We start from the raw sequence: 15,234 nt of genomic DNA on the forward strand, positions 1-15,234 counted from the left end.
GCGCCCGCCTTTCGAACCGACCAATCAGACCCCGCGCCGTGCCCCGTCCATCCAATCATAGGGCTCCCCGCCCGCAGCCCCGCCCCGCTCCGGCGCCTGCGCTCTCCGCTGCGAGGCGGCTTCCGGCCGGGGCCGTCCGAATTTCTGCGTCCGCCCCGCACCGGGGTGAGTGAGGGGCGGCCTCGGGCAGAGCCAGCGGGAAAGGGAAGAATTCAGGGAAAAGAGGGTATAAAGGGAAACTCTCCCCCCTCCTGCCCTATTCCGTTCCAACCGCCTGGCTTTGTGGGGGGGCCGTGCCGCGCCGAGCTCGGGTCCGCCTTCTGGGACCCTCCGCTCACCGCGTAACGTCCTGCGGAGCTCCCGGAGGGCTTTGGGAGGGCAGCCCTGAGGGAGATCTGGGGTCTCTCCGCTGTGGCTGCCGTAAGCTGCTTCTCCTGTCTGTGTGTCCGTGTGTCCGTCGCTTCCTTAAGGCCTCCCGGGAGCGTTGAGGAGCTGCTTCAGTGGGACCCCCCGCATTAACGTGGTCACAGCAGCTGGCAGCCCCTCGCAGCCCGTGGCAGAACCTGAGCAATGTTTACTTTGTGCGAGTGCCGCCTGCCTTTGGCCACGGGATCAGTTTGCTAGCAGGGTCAGAGCCTGTCTTTTCCAACATAGAAACAAATCCTCTTGATCCCTTTCTCTCTGAAGGGGAAAAGCTGGTTTACACTAACAAGAGTTTGACAGGTTCATAGAATTCTTCTTTGGGAAATAATTAAAAAGGAGATGAGATCGAATGAAGCTTGGTGTGGTGGATGCAGCTGAGGTACGAGAGCAGCTGGCAAAGCAGGAATTTGGTGACAGCACCTTGTCCTTATATAATTGTAGAGTGAGTTGGGTTGGAAGGGACCTCAGGGATGATCTTGTTCCAACCCCCCTGCCCCAGGCAGGGACACCTTCCACTGGACAGGAAACTTTGTTTCATGCTGTCTGCATCTTGTCATTCTTATCTGCATATTCTGCACTATATCCCACAATTTATGCCAAAACTCTGCTGATGTTTCTTGTATGAATACGACCTTACATAATTGCCAGGAAGTGAAAATATCTTCTACTGCTTTACTCAATCACCTATTCAACCTTAAATAGAGTTGTAGAAATTAGTATTCAAGTTGGTGTTCCACCTGCTCTGTTCCTTAGGATTAACACCTTCTTAATTTATTTTGCTAAGTATGAAATCAGGTATGGTGTAGTTTCATCAGGTACTAAAAGCAGGTGAGTTCATTCTGCTGCTGTTATTTATCCTTTCACTGATCACTGACTATTCAAAGCTTTTGTCAAAATTATTTGTGTAGGAAAGAGCATTAGGAATGCAGGATTTCTGCTGAAGTGGCACGAATGATACCTTGAGGTAAACATCAGCCTGTTAGGTTTAGAGCTGGATTTTTTATGCTAAAAATTTATACAATCAATCTTAGAGAAAAGAGGATTTGAGTAAACAAAAAGTTGTTGAGATTGTAAATATTTTTTCCAAACACCAAACAGAACAATACGGTATAACCGAGAACGTGAAACTCCAAATGTTTTGTATTAATCAAGTTAGACAGTGACATTAACCACAAAAAGAAATGTTAAACGTGCAGAGAGGAGTGGTGGGTTTGTTCCCCTCCCTGCTGTGAGTCCCTGCTGGGCTTTGCACGCTCCTGCTGCCGCCTTGTGGGCGTTGTTTGAGCGCCTGCAGCAAATGTTTGTGTTCTGTGTTCCTGTAAAGAGCCTCATCCTTAGGAATACAAGTGCTCAGGTGGCATTTTTCATCAGCAGGGTTGCTAAACAAGGATTCGCATTTTGCTTTAAGAGGTCATTTTTCTGAACAGTGGTTTGGGTATTTTTTACCATTGATCTTAGAAAGTTGAAAAAAAATATGATTGTGTTCTTTTCAAATGGAAAAATAGTAAAACTCAGTTTAAAAAATAGTCTACTTACATATTTTAATTAAATATAGACAAAGCATCTTATGGAAACAATTACCTGGATCTAAACCTTCCCTTCATTGTTGCCCCTCAAGCATGGAAAGATTCAGCATTGGGCTAAGCAGCAAAACTAAAGGAACCTAATTCAGTTTTCCTGCTGCATCAGGGAGCTGGTTAGTTCATATTTATGGGAGTTTCTGTGAAAGGAAAGGAACTCCCCTGGATTCCTGACATGCTGACCTCATGGTTGATTTTGGGAAGAAGTGAGAATGTACTGTAGCCTTTGTTTCTCCACACAGGAAGTGTGAGCAAGTCAGGAGGAGAAATTGGCATGTGGAGAGAAATTTTATCCTAAATTTTGGTGTCAAACATGAAATGCCCACAGTGTTTTTCCCTCCTTTTTTGGGTCAGCCTTTGGTTTCTGCCTCCTTCCTGTGTGTCAGCAGTTTTATTTGAATTCTGTAGTACCTGTAGGTTCCTTTTGCCATTATTAGGAAGTATTTAATGTATTGAACACAAATATAGATCAATTTTCAGATTAGGGATGAGTATCACCTCTCAGTAATTTATGTGTTGATTGCTTTTAGAAAATTTGAGATGCTCAGTCTCCCAAGATTGCTTACAAGGAATGTACATTATTTTTCTAAACAGAAATATTAGTATTGGAAGTTCAGAATCATTATCAGAGAATTTTCAGCTTTAGGCTTTTGAAAAAGAATCTGTTTTATGTTGGAAACAATACAGCTGGAATATTCTATATTTTCCCTACTTAAGGAGAAACCAGGCAGGATATGACACTGGAATGTGACAATTTCTTAATTATTTTTTTCCCAGGAGAATAACATAGATATAGAAACTGGTTTAGGAAGTTGAAAGATTAATTATCTTCATCCATGTTTTCTATGTTCAGAGACTAATAGTTTATAGAAATGTTTAAGGTATTTTAACCAAATTATTGAGATACCTATGTAATGTAATTTTTATCAAGAAAGAAAAAATTGCACTGAATCTCTCATCAAACACATTAAAGGGCAGAACATTTCTGTGCAAACCAGTGAAATATGTCAGTGCCATTATGTAAAGAGATAATTTCTTTACTTCTCTCCAAATAGTCACTTCAGATATTAACATTTGCTTAGCATTTTGCAGTTCTGAAGCAATTCCTGTATTTTCTAAATATTGTTCTTCTACTTCACTTCCAGTATTTCTTCTACAGAAATTGTGTGTTTACCTTGGCATTCTTTACCCACATTTCTGTTAGTAGTTTCCTCAGAGCAATTTATATTACTTATTCACGATTTTTTCCTGTGATTTTTTTGTTCTGTTTTGTTTTCCCAGTATTCTTTTATGTATCAATTCCCTTTGAGTTACCTGTATAAAATTCTGTCCATTTGGAGTTAGATTCTGGTAAGATGGCAACTTGCAATTCTTATTTTTCATTAGAATGTTATTAAAAAGAAACTAAGGAAACCAATGTCCTTTCTTCACACAAATTGTTGTTTCCATTGAAGCTTCTGTTTGTCAGTCATTCCCCTCCAGCAAAAAGATTTCAGCTTTCCCTGCTCATTTATAGACCACTGTCTTATCTGACATTCCTGAACATCAGTTTAATACTGAGCACTGGGAACGCTGCTCTGTCCTAACTTCAGGAGTGCTTAAAGCCTCCAGGGAGGCTCAGAAAGATGTTTTGTTCCTTAGTCCATCACATCCTGCAAGAACTGAGTGCTAGAACTTCAACATTCTAATATTGAATGTTATTTGAAAATTTCAGGAGTACTGATGTGGTGTGACAGTTTAGACCTTTGATTTGTGGTATCGATTTCACAAGAGGGGCCACTGGAAAATCCCTTGGAGTTCTTAGAAGGCTTTTAACTAAAAATGCACCATCACCTCTGGTGGTGGCATTGGTGGCTTTCATCCAGGGTCTGAGAATACTTCTGCAAACAATGGCAGTGATTGCTGTTCTTGGTTTAGAAATAATGACTCTTCCCTTGGAATGCTCCATTTGACCTGCTGGCCTGTGCTGATGTGCATTCCCAGTTTCTCTGGACACTGCTCTGGCTTTCTCCTGACACTGCCAGCTCAGATGACAGCTTTAGGAGGCACAGGCAGAGCTGAATGATGAAGAGCTTTAATAATCATCTGGGTTCCCACATGGTAAAGTAACACACAGCCATGGAGCTGGTCACCCTCTCAGGGGAATGCTAACTCCAGAGCTATCAAAAAACTCTACTGATAAATTTAAAACATATTGACTTTGTGTGGCATGCAATCAAAGGCTGGTGGCAATAACACAGCAGGGTTCTGAATCACTTTGCTGTTACAGTCGTGCTCCTGCTGTCATATTTCTAAAGGTTCATTTGTTAATTTGTTGGAAAGAATGCTTAAGCAACTTGTACAGTTTCCAACAACTTCTGTGCTAAGAGTAAGTGTAGTGTAATATTGGACTTCCAGATAGCATGGGGAAGGTTTTGGAAGAAATCACTACAACACTATGTGGAACATATTCTCATGGTTCTCAAGTGGCTTTTAAATGTTTGGATTTTTAAAATTAAGTTTGCTTGTGGGAATCTAACTCTTGTTAAGCTGAACACATAATGGGAGTACTGGATATATGAGTGTACATATATATTAAGCTGAATATATTCCTTGAGCATTCTAGGAATAGCAGTGGAGATTATAATTGTCAGACCTGCAGCTGAATTTTGGGATTTTGCAATAGTAAAATCTGACCATTGGCTGCTTGCATTTGTCCAGTCTGTCTAGCAGGAGTGTTAATACAGGGCTGGCTGCTCACTGCAGGTTGTGGTGGTGTTTGCCTGGTATTGCAACTGGAGAGGTGATGCCTTTGGGAGAAGGGGAAAGGACAAAATACTAAGCAAACAAACAGGCATCACCCTAATTCAGTGGCAGTATGGACCATAAAAATAAAATTTCACCAAGATGAGCCCATTTATCCTGGTATGAACTGGAGCTTTCTCCTCCCCTTCCTGAACAAAGATGTCATCTTCCTTCAGCCACTGCCATATGATGCTTTCAATCCATTTCAACTGAAGAACTTGCTCCCTCTCCACAGAACCCTGCAAGAAAGGGTGTCCCCCTTTAGTGTTTCAGAAAGAAAACATCACAGAAACCTAAATGCTTCCTTCCACTGTGTGATGGGGTGGGGGATTCCTGTAGGAGAGCAATCCCATTGCTTTCACAGGAGCATGGTGAAAGAGCAAGAGGCAGCAACATGCAGTTGCAAGAAGGAACTTTTCAATTCTTTGTCATTTAAAAAAATACCAATGCTGTTTTGATGAAGTGATTATTGGTTTTTCAAGCATCACCAATGTCTGGATTAGGATTTTTTTGAAGTGTGTAGATAGCTAAAAAAGATGCCAGTTCCCCGAGTGCTTTGAGCTTCCTGTTGTAATCTTTGTAAAAGGTAGAAAGAAAATCACATACACTTAACTTTTTAAAGTAAGAAAACAGAAAATTGAAGTAGGAAGGTGAAAAGATAATCTGGAGTTCAAGAAAGATTAATGCTGCTAGAGAGTCCCTGAAAATTAAAATCTTAGTTTTGTGTTTGTCTGCGATAGCCAAGATTATAAACTTCTAGCTGACTGTTAACATTTGGGTTGTGTAGAAGATCAGACATGTGCTGGGTTTAATGACTGTAACCATTTAATATAAATGATATGATTAACTGCATTTTGATCTCAAATATTGATAAAATAACACAGTGATAATATCTTATGTTAAATCAGACTTGCTAGTGACACTGTTTTAATGTTGGCAGGTGGAAATTTTCTCAGATTCCTGTCCCTGTGCTACTAAAATCATCCCTAACTAAAGATGCATCCAGACCTGTCTCCTCATCTGCACACTGAAGAGTGTAACCTAATTATCAGTCTGCTCAAGAAGTGTCACAGGGAGGTAAGAAGTGTTGAGCAGAGAAAAGAGTGGGTGGGTTGGGGAAATGAGTGTCAGATAAATTAGTGGTGATATTACATGATCATGCAGAGAAAACCCTCCTCTAGGCAGAACAGCCATGAAATATAACTGGTGTGTTTGCACTGAAGAGCTGTCTGATGACTGTGTAAAATCATGCCAGTGACTTATTTAGGAAATACAACATACCTTAACATTTTCTGTGCTACAGCTTAACACTTAGGGACCTGTTTTAAGAACTGGAATAACTTCTGCATCTCTTAGTACTGTGAACCCCTCAAAAATCAATGATAAAATCAGCTTCAAATGTCTTCTTTTTGTATGCTCACAGCATCTCCATCTTCCAGCTGTGCCTGGGGCAGATGATTCAGGGTGGTTAAAGCAGATGTGTGGATGGGGATCCCCACAGCCACAGTTCAGTGTTTGGAGAGATAATTGGGAATTACTCCTTGACTTCCATCTTCTAATTGGGCACCCACTCAAGGATGTGAAATGCTAAGTTGTGTTCAGGCTTCTCCAGGCTCTTCATTGCTTCAAGATTATGGAATCCTTATCTCACTTGTTTAAAAGCCTTTTTATAAATTTGCTTTGTCTGCATCTCCTAAATGTAGATTTGGCCCCTGCATTGAAAGCTTTCTGCAGCATCTTTGCCATGTTGTTAATTATTTTCCCAGTATATTATAAATAGATATTCTGCAGAAATAATCTTGAGGTATTATTGCATAAAAAAGTTAAATTTCATTGTTTTTACCAAGATAAAAATATTTAAGTATTCACTATGATTATGAAAGCTCTTGATTTACACCAGTACATGCAATCTACAATATTTTCACCTCCATGGTTGGTTGTGATGTTGATTCTTTTTTCTAATGCAGTTGGATTCTAAAACAATACAAATGTTAGCTTTATTAGTTTTGAACAGAATTGTAAATTTTTCTTTTCAAAAGCCATTGCAGGATGAGAAGCAAGGCTGATAATTCACAAAATGTGAGAGAAGACATTTTATCTGAAAGATGGGTAACAACATTTTTGCAAGATTTTAATATAGCTAAAGTAACTTATTAAAAAACATTTTCAGCACCACACCTTGTTATGACTTTTAAATTACAGCAATGAAGGGAGCAGAGTTTTAATACTAAAATTCATTTGCAGGGAGTATATTGTTCTGATTTTCTTCAGCAACATGCAATTTGTTTTGTTGGCACTTGGAGTGCAGTATCTTGAAAGATGAGCACACTGCAGTCTGTTGATACCATCTCACAGGTGGTACTTCCATTCCACTGCTCCTGCACAGAACATCTCCAAGCTTTAAAACTGAAAGTTGAATTGAATGTAGGAATTATGCTTTTCTTCTGAGTTCAGAAATTTTAATTTGCCTAAAAATGCTTTATGTAGTTTGAGAGACTGTAGAAACTTTTTTCCTTTCATTTTTTAGTTGATATTTTTTGCAACAACTTTAATGTCATAATGTGGGTAAATGTTCTGTAGCTGGAATTTAGTGAGAAGACTGCAGGTATCAAAAGGATTGCCAAATGACCATCAGTCAGGAGAACAGGCAGCATGTAAGCAGTAAAAAGTGAAACTGCTGGAATTATTTTTTCATAATTGTGAAAACAAATCCAATTAGGAAAGAAAATACATTCAGATTTGTCCTGAATACCTAGGGGAGCTTTCTGTGCTTTGAGTAGGAATGCAGCAGTATTGATTTACTGCTTGCAGGTAGTGAATGGCTGGCTGGCTTTTTGTTTGTGGTTTGGATTTTTTTTTTGTTTTAAATGAATTGAAGATAGAAGTATCATGGAGTTGTGTGATGTTGCTTATTGGACTGCCTTGAGAACTGGCACTAAAGGGTACACCTGAACTCCCTGGCAGCAAGTGATTCAAAGGAATCTGTTGTCAGTCTGACTTATGAAGGCACTGGGAGCAGCAATAATAATCATGCACAGAATTATCTTCTCTTGGTTTTGTTTGAAGTTGATCTTTGCATGAAGAGGAATTACTTTTGTCAGTCTTGTGCTCAGCTGGGAGAGGATGTTTGTGCTGGCAGTCTCAGAACAGAAAGGGTGAGGATGACTTTTGCACACTCACTTGAAAGGGAGCAATACTTTTTCATTTGAAATTCAGTGGGAATGTACTGAAATATTCTTTTTAAATTTAACTCACTGAAATCTGAAGTCAGTGATATGAATGAGTTATTGATGACTACTTGCTGTTTTCTTAAAATGCCAAAATGTCCTAAGAACCTTAATCTGCAATTTAAATTGCCATTCCTGAGGGATGAAAAGCATTATTTTTAAATTGGGTGTCCATTTTCACAACAGTCAATTTGATTTACTTTATCCCTAATCTAGAACCTGTCCTGTATATCAAGTTTTGTATCAAGTGAAGAGAGGTTAATGGGATTCCTATTTGATGTCACTTCTTTTTTTTAATAATTCCACTCTGGTGCCAAGTATGTGCTATAAATAAACGAATTTTTATAGGTAGTAGCTCAAAGAAATGTGTATTGTGTTGCAGTTGTACCACTGTAATTAGTGTAATAGCTATTTTTGAGAAACTCATTCTTTGTTTCCCTTATCATCTCAGCCAAGAATTGACATTTGAGGAATCTGGCTAAATAAACATATGTTAAACCCACTGTATGCACTACTCAGAGTGGAGTTAGCTTGAAATGTGAGTGTTCACCTTGAAATTTAACATGCAGGTATGCAAGTAGAATACAAAATTAAATCTGTATTAGCTGGAATGAAAATGTTGTAAAAGCAAGAGCAGTGTGCAGTAAAGTGACAACTTGTTCTGTGCAACTGCTTCAGCCATCTGATGCCCTTCATAAATCACAGAGGTATAAACAAGCTAATTATAGCACTGCTGTAGTAAAGTGTTTGTCATAAACTTTATCAACCCACTCCTACTTCAGTTGTGTTCTGTTGGGTGAGATCTTGTTCATAGTTTGAATCCTTAATAGTGTTCATGGATCACTTGTATGAATCCATCCAGCTGCTTGGTCAGGAAATGCACATAGAATTTCCTCTGAAATGTGGAAGGGACTTCATTTGCATCTGTTTTGTTCTTCTTGGTCTTTTTTGTTTGAATTCATGAGTTGTCTGTAAGATTGGCTGAGTTGTCTCCATTCATTGTGTAGCTGCAAATATCTACTAAAAATCCCCTCCTTCAGGTCTTCTAAATCACTTGGGTGCTCTGCTGCCAGGTCCTGCCCTGACATTCTGTAACATGGCACCAGCATGGCCCTGAAAAGGCAGTGCCCCTACAGCCATGCATTCTGAGAGTGCTTTAATGCCCAGAAAAATGGAATTGCTCTGAGAAATCCTGGCTAAGAGGACAGATTTCTATGGTGAATACCATCATGTTAGCTGTGGAGAGCCTTCATGAGAACAAGACCTGCAGTTTTTTTAGAAAATAAGGAACACTTAAATGTGGTTAAGGCCCACAATTGAGCTGTGCCATAAAGATGGTAAATGCAGCTTATTTATTAACCTCAAGATCCAGAGATTTTTTTTATTCTGGTTCTGATGTTCCAGTCAGTTAAGCCTGGTGCCTGCATCTTCTGGACCAACAGCACATTGTTCATGCAGCTGGGACAATGGAGCAGTGAGTCCTTTGCCTCTCTGGGTGACCAAGAAATAATGAAAACTAATGCAGGGAGGACATTGCCTCTGCATCACAACCTGGAGTCCAGAGTATTTATTGTTTGTATGTTATTTAACCAAGGGTGAGTGAGAGTTGTGAGACTGACTTCCAGATCAATAAAATTATGTTCTGCATTTAAACAACAGCTCCAGCTTAGGTGTCCTCCTTTGGTGATGCATGGTGAGTTCCTTCAACTCTCAGCCAGGCAGGGGTGGCTCAAGTGAACTTCAGGGGCAGCTTGAACCTCTGCCTGCTTGGGAAAGAAGTTGCCAAACACCACTTTTCACAAGAAAGGGAAAGGAAAAGACCAGGATATGTTGAAAAATGCAAATGAATTTAAATAAATACAGAGCTTCAGAGGAAAAAACCTTTGAATTGTAATTTTTTTTTCTCCTTAACTCATCAGCACAATGTTTTGAAGTTTTTTGGCCACTGCAATGATATTGACCGTGAGATGAGGAAGTGCTTAAAGAAAGAGGTGAGCAATAAATTATAAATATTGTGAGTTAAATGCTTAATAAAAAATGGGAGAGAACTAGAGTTGTTTTTTACTAAGTAGTATGAATCAATAAATTCAAGCACGTTCTGCTGTGGGCACTTGAGACCAAATCCAAACTTTTAAAAATAAATTTGTCAAATAAAATCTGGCATTAACAAATGGCATGGTGTATTTTTGATATACAGAAATAGGCAAACACATTTTAATGAAACAAATATTGCAGATAGGAACTGATGCTTCACAGATTGCTTCTGACTTTTTTCTTAATTTTTTTTTAGTAGTGGTATTTGCACAGAATTTAATATAAAGCAGTAATGGTCACTTCTGCATAAATAACACTTAAAGCTGAAGTCAGTTACACTGACTGAAACTGCTTAATGAGTTGCTGAGTTAGGCCCTAAATGAAAATATCTGCAGATATGAAGGAATGAAGACAGAGTTTAGGTGGATTAACTGTTTTAATAGGCACATTTTCAGAAGAGTGCTCTTTATATTTATGGTAGTTGTACCTACATGACAGAACATATAAATGAACATTTCACACACTTTTTAACTTTAAACTGTACTTTCTAATTTTTACATAAATTTCACCATACTAAAAAGTTTCTTTCCACATAATCTTATTATTCTTATTTTTTCTTCCACTGAAGCCTTTCCATTAGAGGAGTTCTTGATGATTATATTTATTTGCCTTCTTAAAATGTGCTTATATTGATATGCCATTACTAGGAAGCCCCTGAAAGGTTGTTCACCAATATTGAATAGGTAAAGATGTAGTTTTTAAAGATCCATTGTTCTCATTCTACATAAAAGCATGGATGGGTTATTGAAAAATTAAATATTGGCAAGGGAAAAAGTTAAACATTCTGTAAATGTTAAGTAATGTTTTGGGTCATTATTTCAGTTATAGACCAATCAGTATAATGGATGAAAAACTACAAATCCTTTTCAAAATCAATTTCTTTAGTAGTTTATTACATTATATAGAGAATTGAATATTTGTGGCTTACTTGGGTTTTATTCTTGATACCAATTATTAAAATATTGAACAAATATATGCTCTAACCTAAGGACAAGAATAATTTTCTTCTCATGAAATACATATCAAATGGTGCATTGATTTTTAATTTTTCATTTATTTGAGCCATGAAAATATTTCCTTTTCATTTGCCATGAAAGAAGGGCTCTTCAAGATTCTCCTGGTGCAGGGGGTACTTGAAAGCATGATGATCTTATACAAGTATCTTAGCTGTGAAGGCTTTCTTGATTGCATTTTATACTGGAGTCCTCTGTTGTGGTTCTTGTTTAAACCATTAAAAATCCCCACATGCCTTACACTCTCATTCAATCCAAATTTGTCTTTGTTCCTTTCATCTTGGTATCCTTCTTTATCTGTGCTTGTAGTTAATGACCAGGATCAAAAATAGACCAAGCCTGTGATGACAAATTCATTTTTCAGAAGGCAGATCCACATTAATCAGTATCTTGCAAAAGGAAAAGAGCCTGACCTGTGCTCTAGAGTAGCACCAGTGCAACTTTTTTTTCCTAGTTCATGTGTGAAGTGTAGCTGTGTACATTAGATCACTGTATAATTAAGTTCCTCCTTAAGATTAACTGAATATTCATTATTAGAATGTTCTAAGGCTCTTTAGCTTAATAACCTCAAACTTAGAAACCTGTATTTTAATGGAACAAATGTTAATTTCAAAGTACAAATGTTAATTTCAAAGTAAAAACAAACCTATATCTAGATATTAACAAGAGCTGTATTTCTAACACATCAGTCAAATGTATTGTTTCTGTTCCTGGGTTGTTGAAGGCGAAGGGAGATGACCCATCTTTGTTGATCAGCATCAACTCCAATTTATTGATCAAATCAGCCACCTTTTATAACAGTGTTAATTAAGCTAATGCATATTGCAAAATTCGAGCTCACGATGGGCTACAGAGAAAACTCTAACCCCTCCTTTTGTTTACAATACCTGTGGTTTGTTTATTGAAACCAAGACCAGTGTTCTCACCGTGATATGAAAAGTTCTCAAAACCTTCATATCTGTTCCCAGAGCAGCCAAGGACAGAATGTTTACCTGTTATGACAAGACTGTCTGAGAATCTTGTTGTTTATAAAAAATGTGCTTGAGAACCTAATTATTTACAGAATCAAGCCTGGGAACTGCTGCTTTACAGCTGCCTTTTACTTTTCCATCAGCTGTATACTTTCATGGCCTCTTTCTTTAAGCCATGTTTGAACCAGGCTCTCCACACTGGGTAAAAAATGCTTCTACAGTTTTAAATTTGACACATGTGTTTAATGATAACAGTTGATGTATTAATTTCCTTCTCTGACTTGCAGTACGAAGAAAACAGGCGCAGGAACCGGGAGAAGCGACAGAGGATGATGAACGCGCACAGAGCCGCAGAGCAGTGAGCGCTGCTGGGGCTGGGCAGCTGCAGCTCCACAGGGATGTCACTTGTCCAGCCTGTGGTGTGTGAGATGGTGACAAAATAAAGGCATCTAATGCATACTCATTCCCAGCAAGGCAAACAATGTGAAAAAAATAAATACCATACATCACTCACAACCTAAGTTAATTTTCGACCTCTAAAAGAAAACTACGGTGGCAAATCTTTGTTCTGGCATTTTTATGGTTGTTAAGTAATGAGGAGTTGGTGTGTGTGAGGTACTGTGTGTTCCCCACTTTGTACTGAGTTGCATTTATCTCCTTGTGTTTAGCAGTTTCTTTTTCATATCATAGGCTTTGTAGTGACTTTCTGTTTGTTTTTCATTGCAAAACACTAAGTTACTTTTTTCATAACTTTTTGTAGTGTTGTGATAACACTTTTAAACGGATTAGGAAAGAGAAATTTTAAACAGATGTGGCTTGAAATTGGGAATTTCCTATCAAGGAGTAATTGGAGTTCTAGTATTTTTATGGGAGCTAAAAGGATGAAGCTACTGTCTTCAGCTGAGAAGATTACAAATCCTCCCTGCCAACCATATGTACAGTGTAGACTGTTGTAAGACAATTTGTTCATCATACCCAAAACAAGCGGCTTTAGAAATTCAGAATGGAACATTTCCAGGGATTTACAAAGCTTCCCCTTGATTTTTGTTGAGTACAATCAATGTGTGCTGAGTGATTTTTGAAGAGGAGTGCCGCCAAAAAGATAAGCTGAAGTTCTTCCATTTTCTCTGGTACAAAAGTAAAATCACATTATGACAATTGAGGTTGAAGCAAAGCTGACACTGAAGTGAAGAAAAGTGTAACTTTCTCAGGCAAGTCCATGTGTGTTGTGTGACCAGGTTGCCTTGTTAGCCTATCAAAGGTGTTTATTTTCCATCAAACTGCTGGAAGCCCAGAACAAGTCTCAGAATTCAGAAGATTTGATATCAAAACATACACTGGTTTGTCCACTGGTGGAGCTGCTTCTCTGTGTGTCTGCTGGATCCGCCTTACTTTTAAATAATGCCTCTGTTCTGCCTAGCAGCAAAGGACTTTTTTAAAATATAAATTTTGTTGAGCCAAATATACAAAGTATCTAGAAAACTTTTGGAAAAAAGGTGCCTGTTTTACAGTGAATTACATGATTTGTTGTAAGAACCATTGTTGATACTCAATCTTGAAATTGGTACGTGCCCCTGTTTTTGGAAGAAAATGGTATTTTGTGAGCTCTTTTGAAGGGTGAATTAGAATAATTTTATTTTTCAATACCTCGATGGACCCAATTAAATCAGTAAAATTAAACCACAAATGTTTTCAGTGACAGCTCCAAGCAAAGCTGAAGCAATTGTTTCTGCATCTTGACACGATGTTTGTTTCTTAGAACAAGTAAATGATGCACTGCTTGGATTAGTACTTGAATAGTTGGAAGTGGTGCAGCCTTTATTGGTATTTTTCAGAGTATTTTGAAAGGGTACTTTGTAGTGAACTCCCCTGTCTTGGAACTCTGCATCCATGGTACTTCTTCCATTTGAGATGACACAACCTACTTCAGGCAAGCTCTTAAATAGGATTTGTAGCCTTTAAGTAAATAAATAAATTGAGAATTGTTCCAGAGATTAGGTTGAGAAGCTGATAGCTGAGTGCAGAAGCACTGAAGCTTTTGTTTCCTTAATCAGCTTCTGTGAGTCCCAGTCTTTCACAAAGCAACAAAATAAGAAACCAAGAGCCACTTAACACAGCTCATTAGTCAGAATTGTGTTTGCAAAGATCAATGTGCTTAGTGAATGAAAGACCAAATGGCACACACAATTCCTATTGATACTTTAAACTACATTTATTTATAAATCTATTTTACAGATCAGCTTTGTTTACTTAGTGAAAGTCTGAGCATGGTCTTCCTTCTGTTTCTCTTTGCTAATTGCCCACTAGTAGTGTGATATGAGAGTGCCATTGATTCCTGTGGGTTTTTTTCCTTTTGTTTGACAGAGAGTTCATGTTGCTAATTTGATCTTGAAGCTGAAAAACACTGGTGTAAAAATACTGATCATTTATCTGACAGAGAAAGGGGTAAGGGTGAAATAGTAAATGTGGGTTTTTTTTCTTGTTTCCTAAAGCAAGCTTGGGTGAAATAAACCTTTTCTCTACAGACTTTGAAGACAGTTTATTGCAATGTCATTTGTGTATAGGAACATTTTGCCCATTGTTCTTTCTGACAGATTGTATTTGAAAGAGAAAAGAGATTTCATGGAATTCGTGTTGAATTGCATGTGAAAAGCTCGTGTGTTTCATGTTGGAAAGTGAAGAAGGGGGAAAGAGAAGGGGGAAATGGCAGCTCTGGCCATAACAATGAGGATTTTCCATATTGAAGTGTCATAAAAGTCTAGGATACATGGACAGGAGGAGGACAGAGCAAAGGGAATTATAACTGTCCAGCAAAATCCCTCTAGTTTTATTTGTAGTGTACTTTCTCTTGCTGGAAAACTAAATGACATTCTGTTTTCCTTAATTTTTAAAAGTTTTATATTTTAGTAAAAGGAAAAATATTCTGCTGAATAGCAGCAGCAAAGTCGAAGAACAACAGGGTGAGTTCTTGCTCTGGTGTTAATTTCTTTATACAACAGGGCTTGTCTCCTGTTAAACTGCAGTGCTGAATGTTAATATATTATGAATGTACCACTCATCTTTCCCTGTAAACTTTAGCTGGTAACATCCTCAAGGAATTATGTCCTTTGTTGCTGATACAGATGATGTGTCATTTCTATAC

The 15,234-nt window shown here is 38.2% G+C and overlaps 1 protein-coding gene across 2 annotated transcripts; it reads left to right on the forward strand.

Moving 5' to 3' along the window:
• Nucleotides 1–100: 100 nt before the first annotated feature.
• On the forward strand, nt 101–13,713 carry CMC2 (C-X9-C motif containing 2). Of its 2 annotated transcripts, none has more exons than XM_054269492.1 (4): nt 101–165; nt 5,728–5,864; nt 9,934–10,005; nt 12,380–13,713. In XM_054269492.1, exons 2-4 carry the CDS (start codon nt 5,784–5,786, stop codon nt 12,452–12,454), a joined length of 228 nt encoding a protein of 75 aa, XP_054125467.1. In that variant the 5' UTR covers nt 101–165; nt 5,728–5,783; the 3' UTR covers nt 12,455–13,713. The 2 variants fall into 2 exon arrangements, with proteins under 2 accessions (XP_054125467.1, XP_054125468.1); XM_054269493.1 differs by lacking the exon at nt 101–165 and adding an exon at nt 245–420.
• The last annotated feature ends 1,521 nt before the right edge of the window (nt 13,714–15,234 follow it).

This window comes from Melozone crissalis, unplaced genomic scaffold (genome assembly GCF_028551555.1).
Source record: "Melozone crissalis strain CALT ecotype California unplaced genomic scaffold, PUWL_Pcris_2 ptg000007l_1, whole genome shotgun sequence".
In the NCBI taxonomy this organism is placed as follows: Eukaryota; Metazoa; Chordata; class Aves; order Passeriformes; family Passerellidae; genus Melozone; species Melozone crissalis.

What these genes read in the sequence shown, in the direction of transcription:
- CMC2 (XM_054269492.1), top strand. Translation starts at nt 5,784, where the DNA reads ATGCATCCAGACCTGTCTCCTCATCTGCACACTGAAGAGTGTAACCTA. An exon ending in TCAAGAAGTGTCACAGGGAG is followed by an intron (nt 5,865 to 9,933) that starts GTAAGAAGTGTT and finishes TTAACTCATCAG; the next exon opens with CACAATGTTTTGAAGTTTTT. An exon ending in GGAAGTGCTTAAAGAAAGAG is followed by an intron (nt 10,006 to 12,379) that starts GTGAGCAATAAA and finishes TCTGACTTGCAG; the next exon opens with TACGAAGAAAACAGGCGCAG.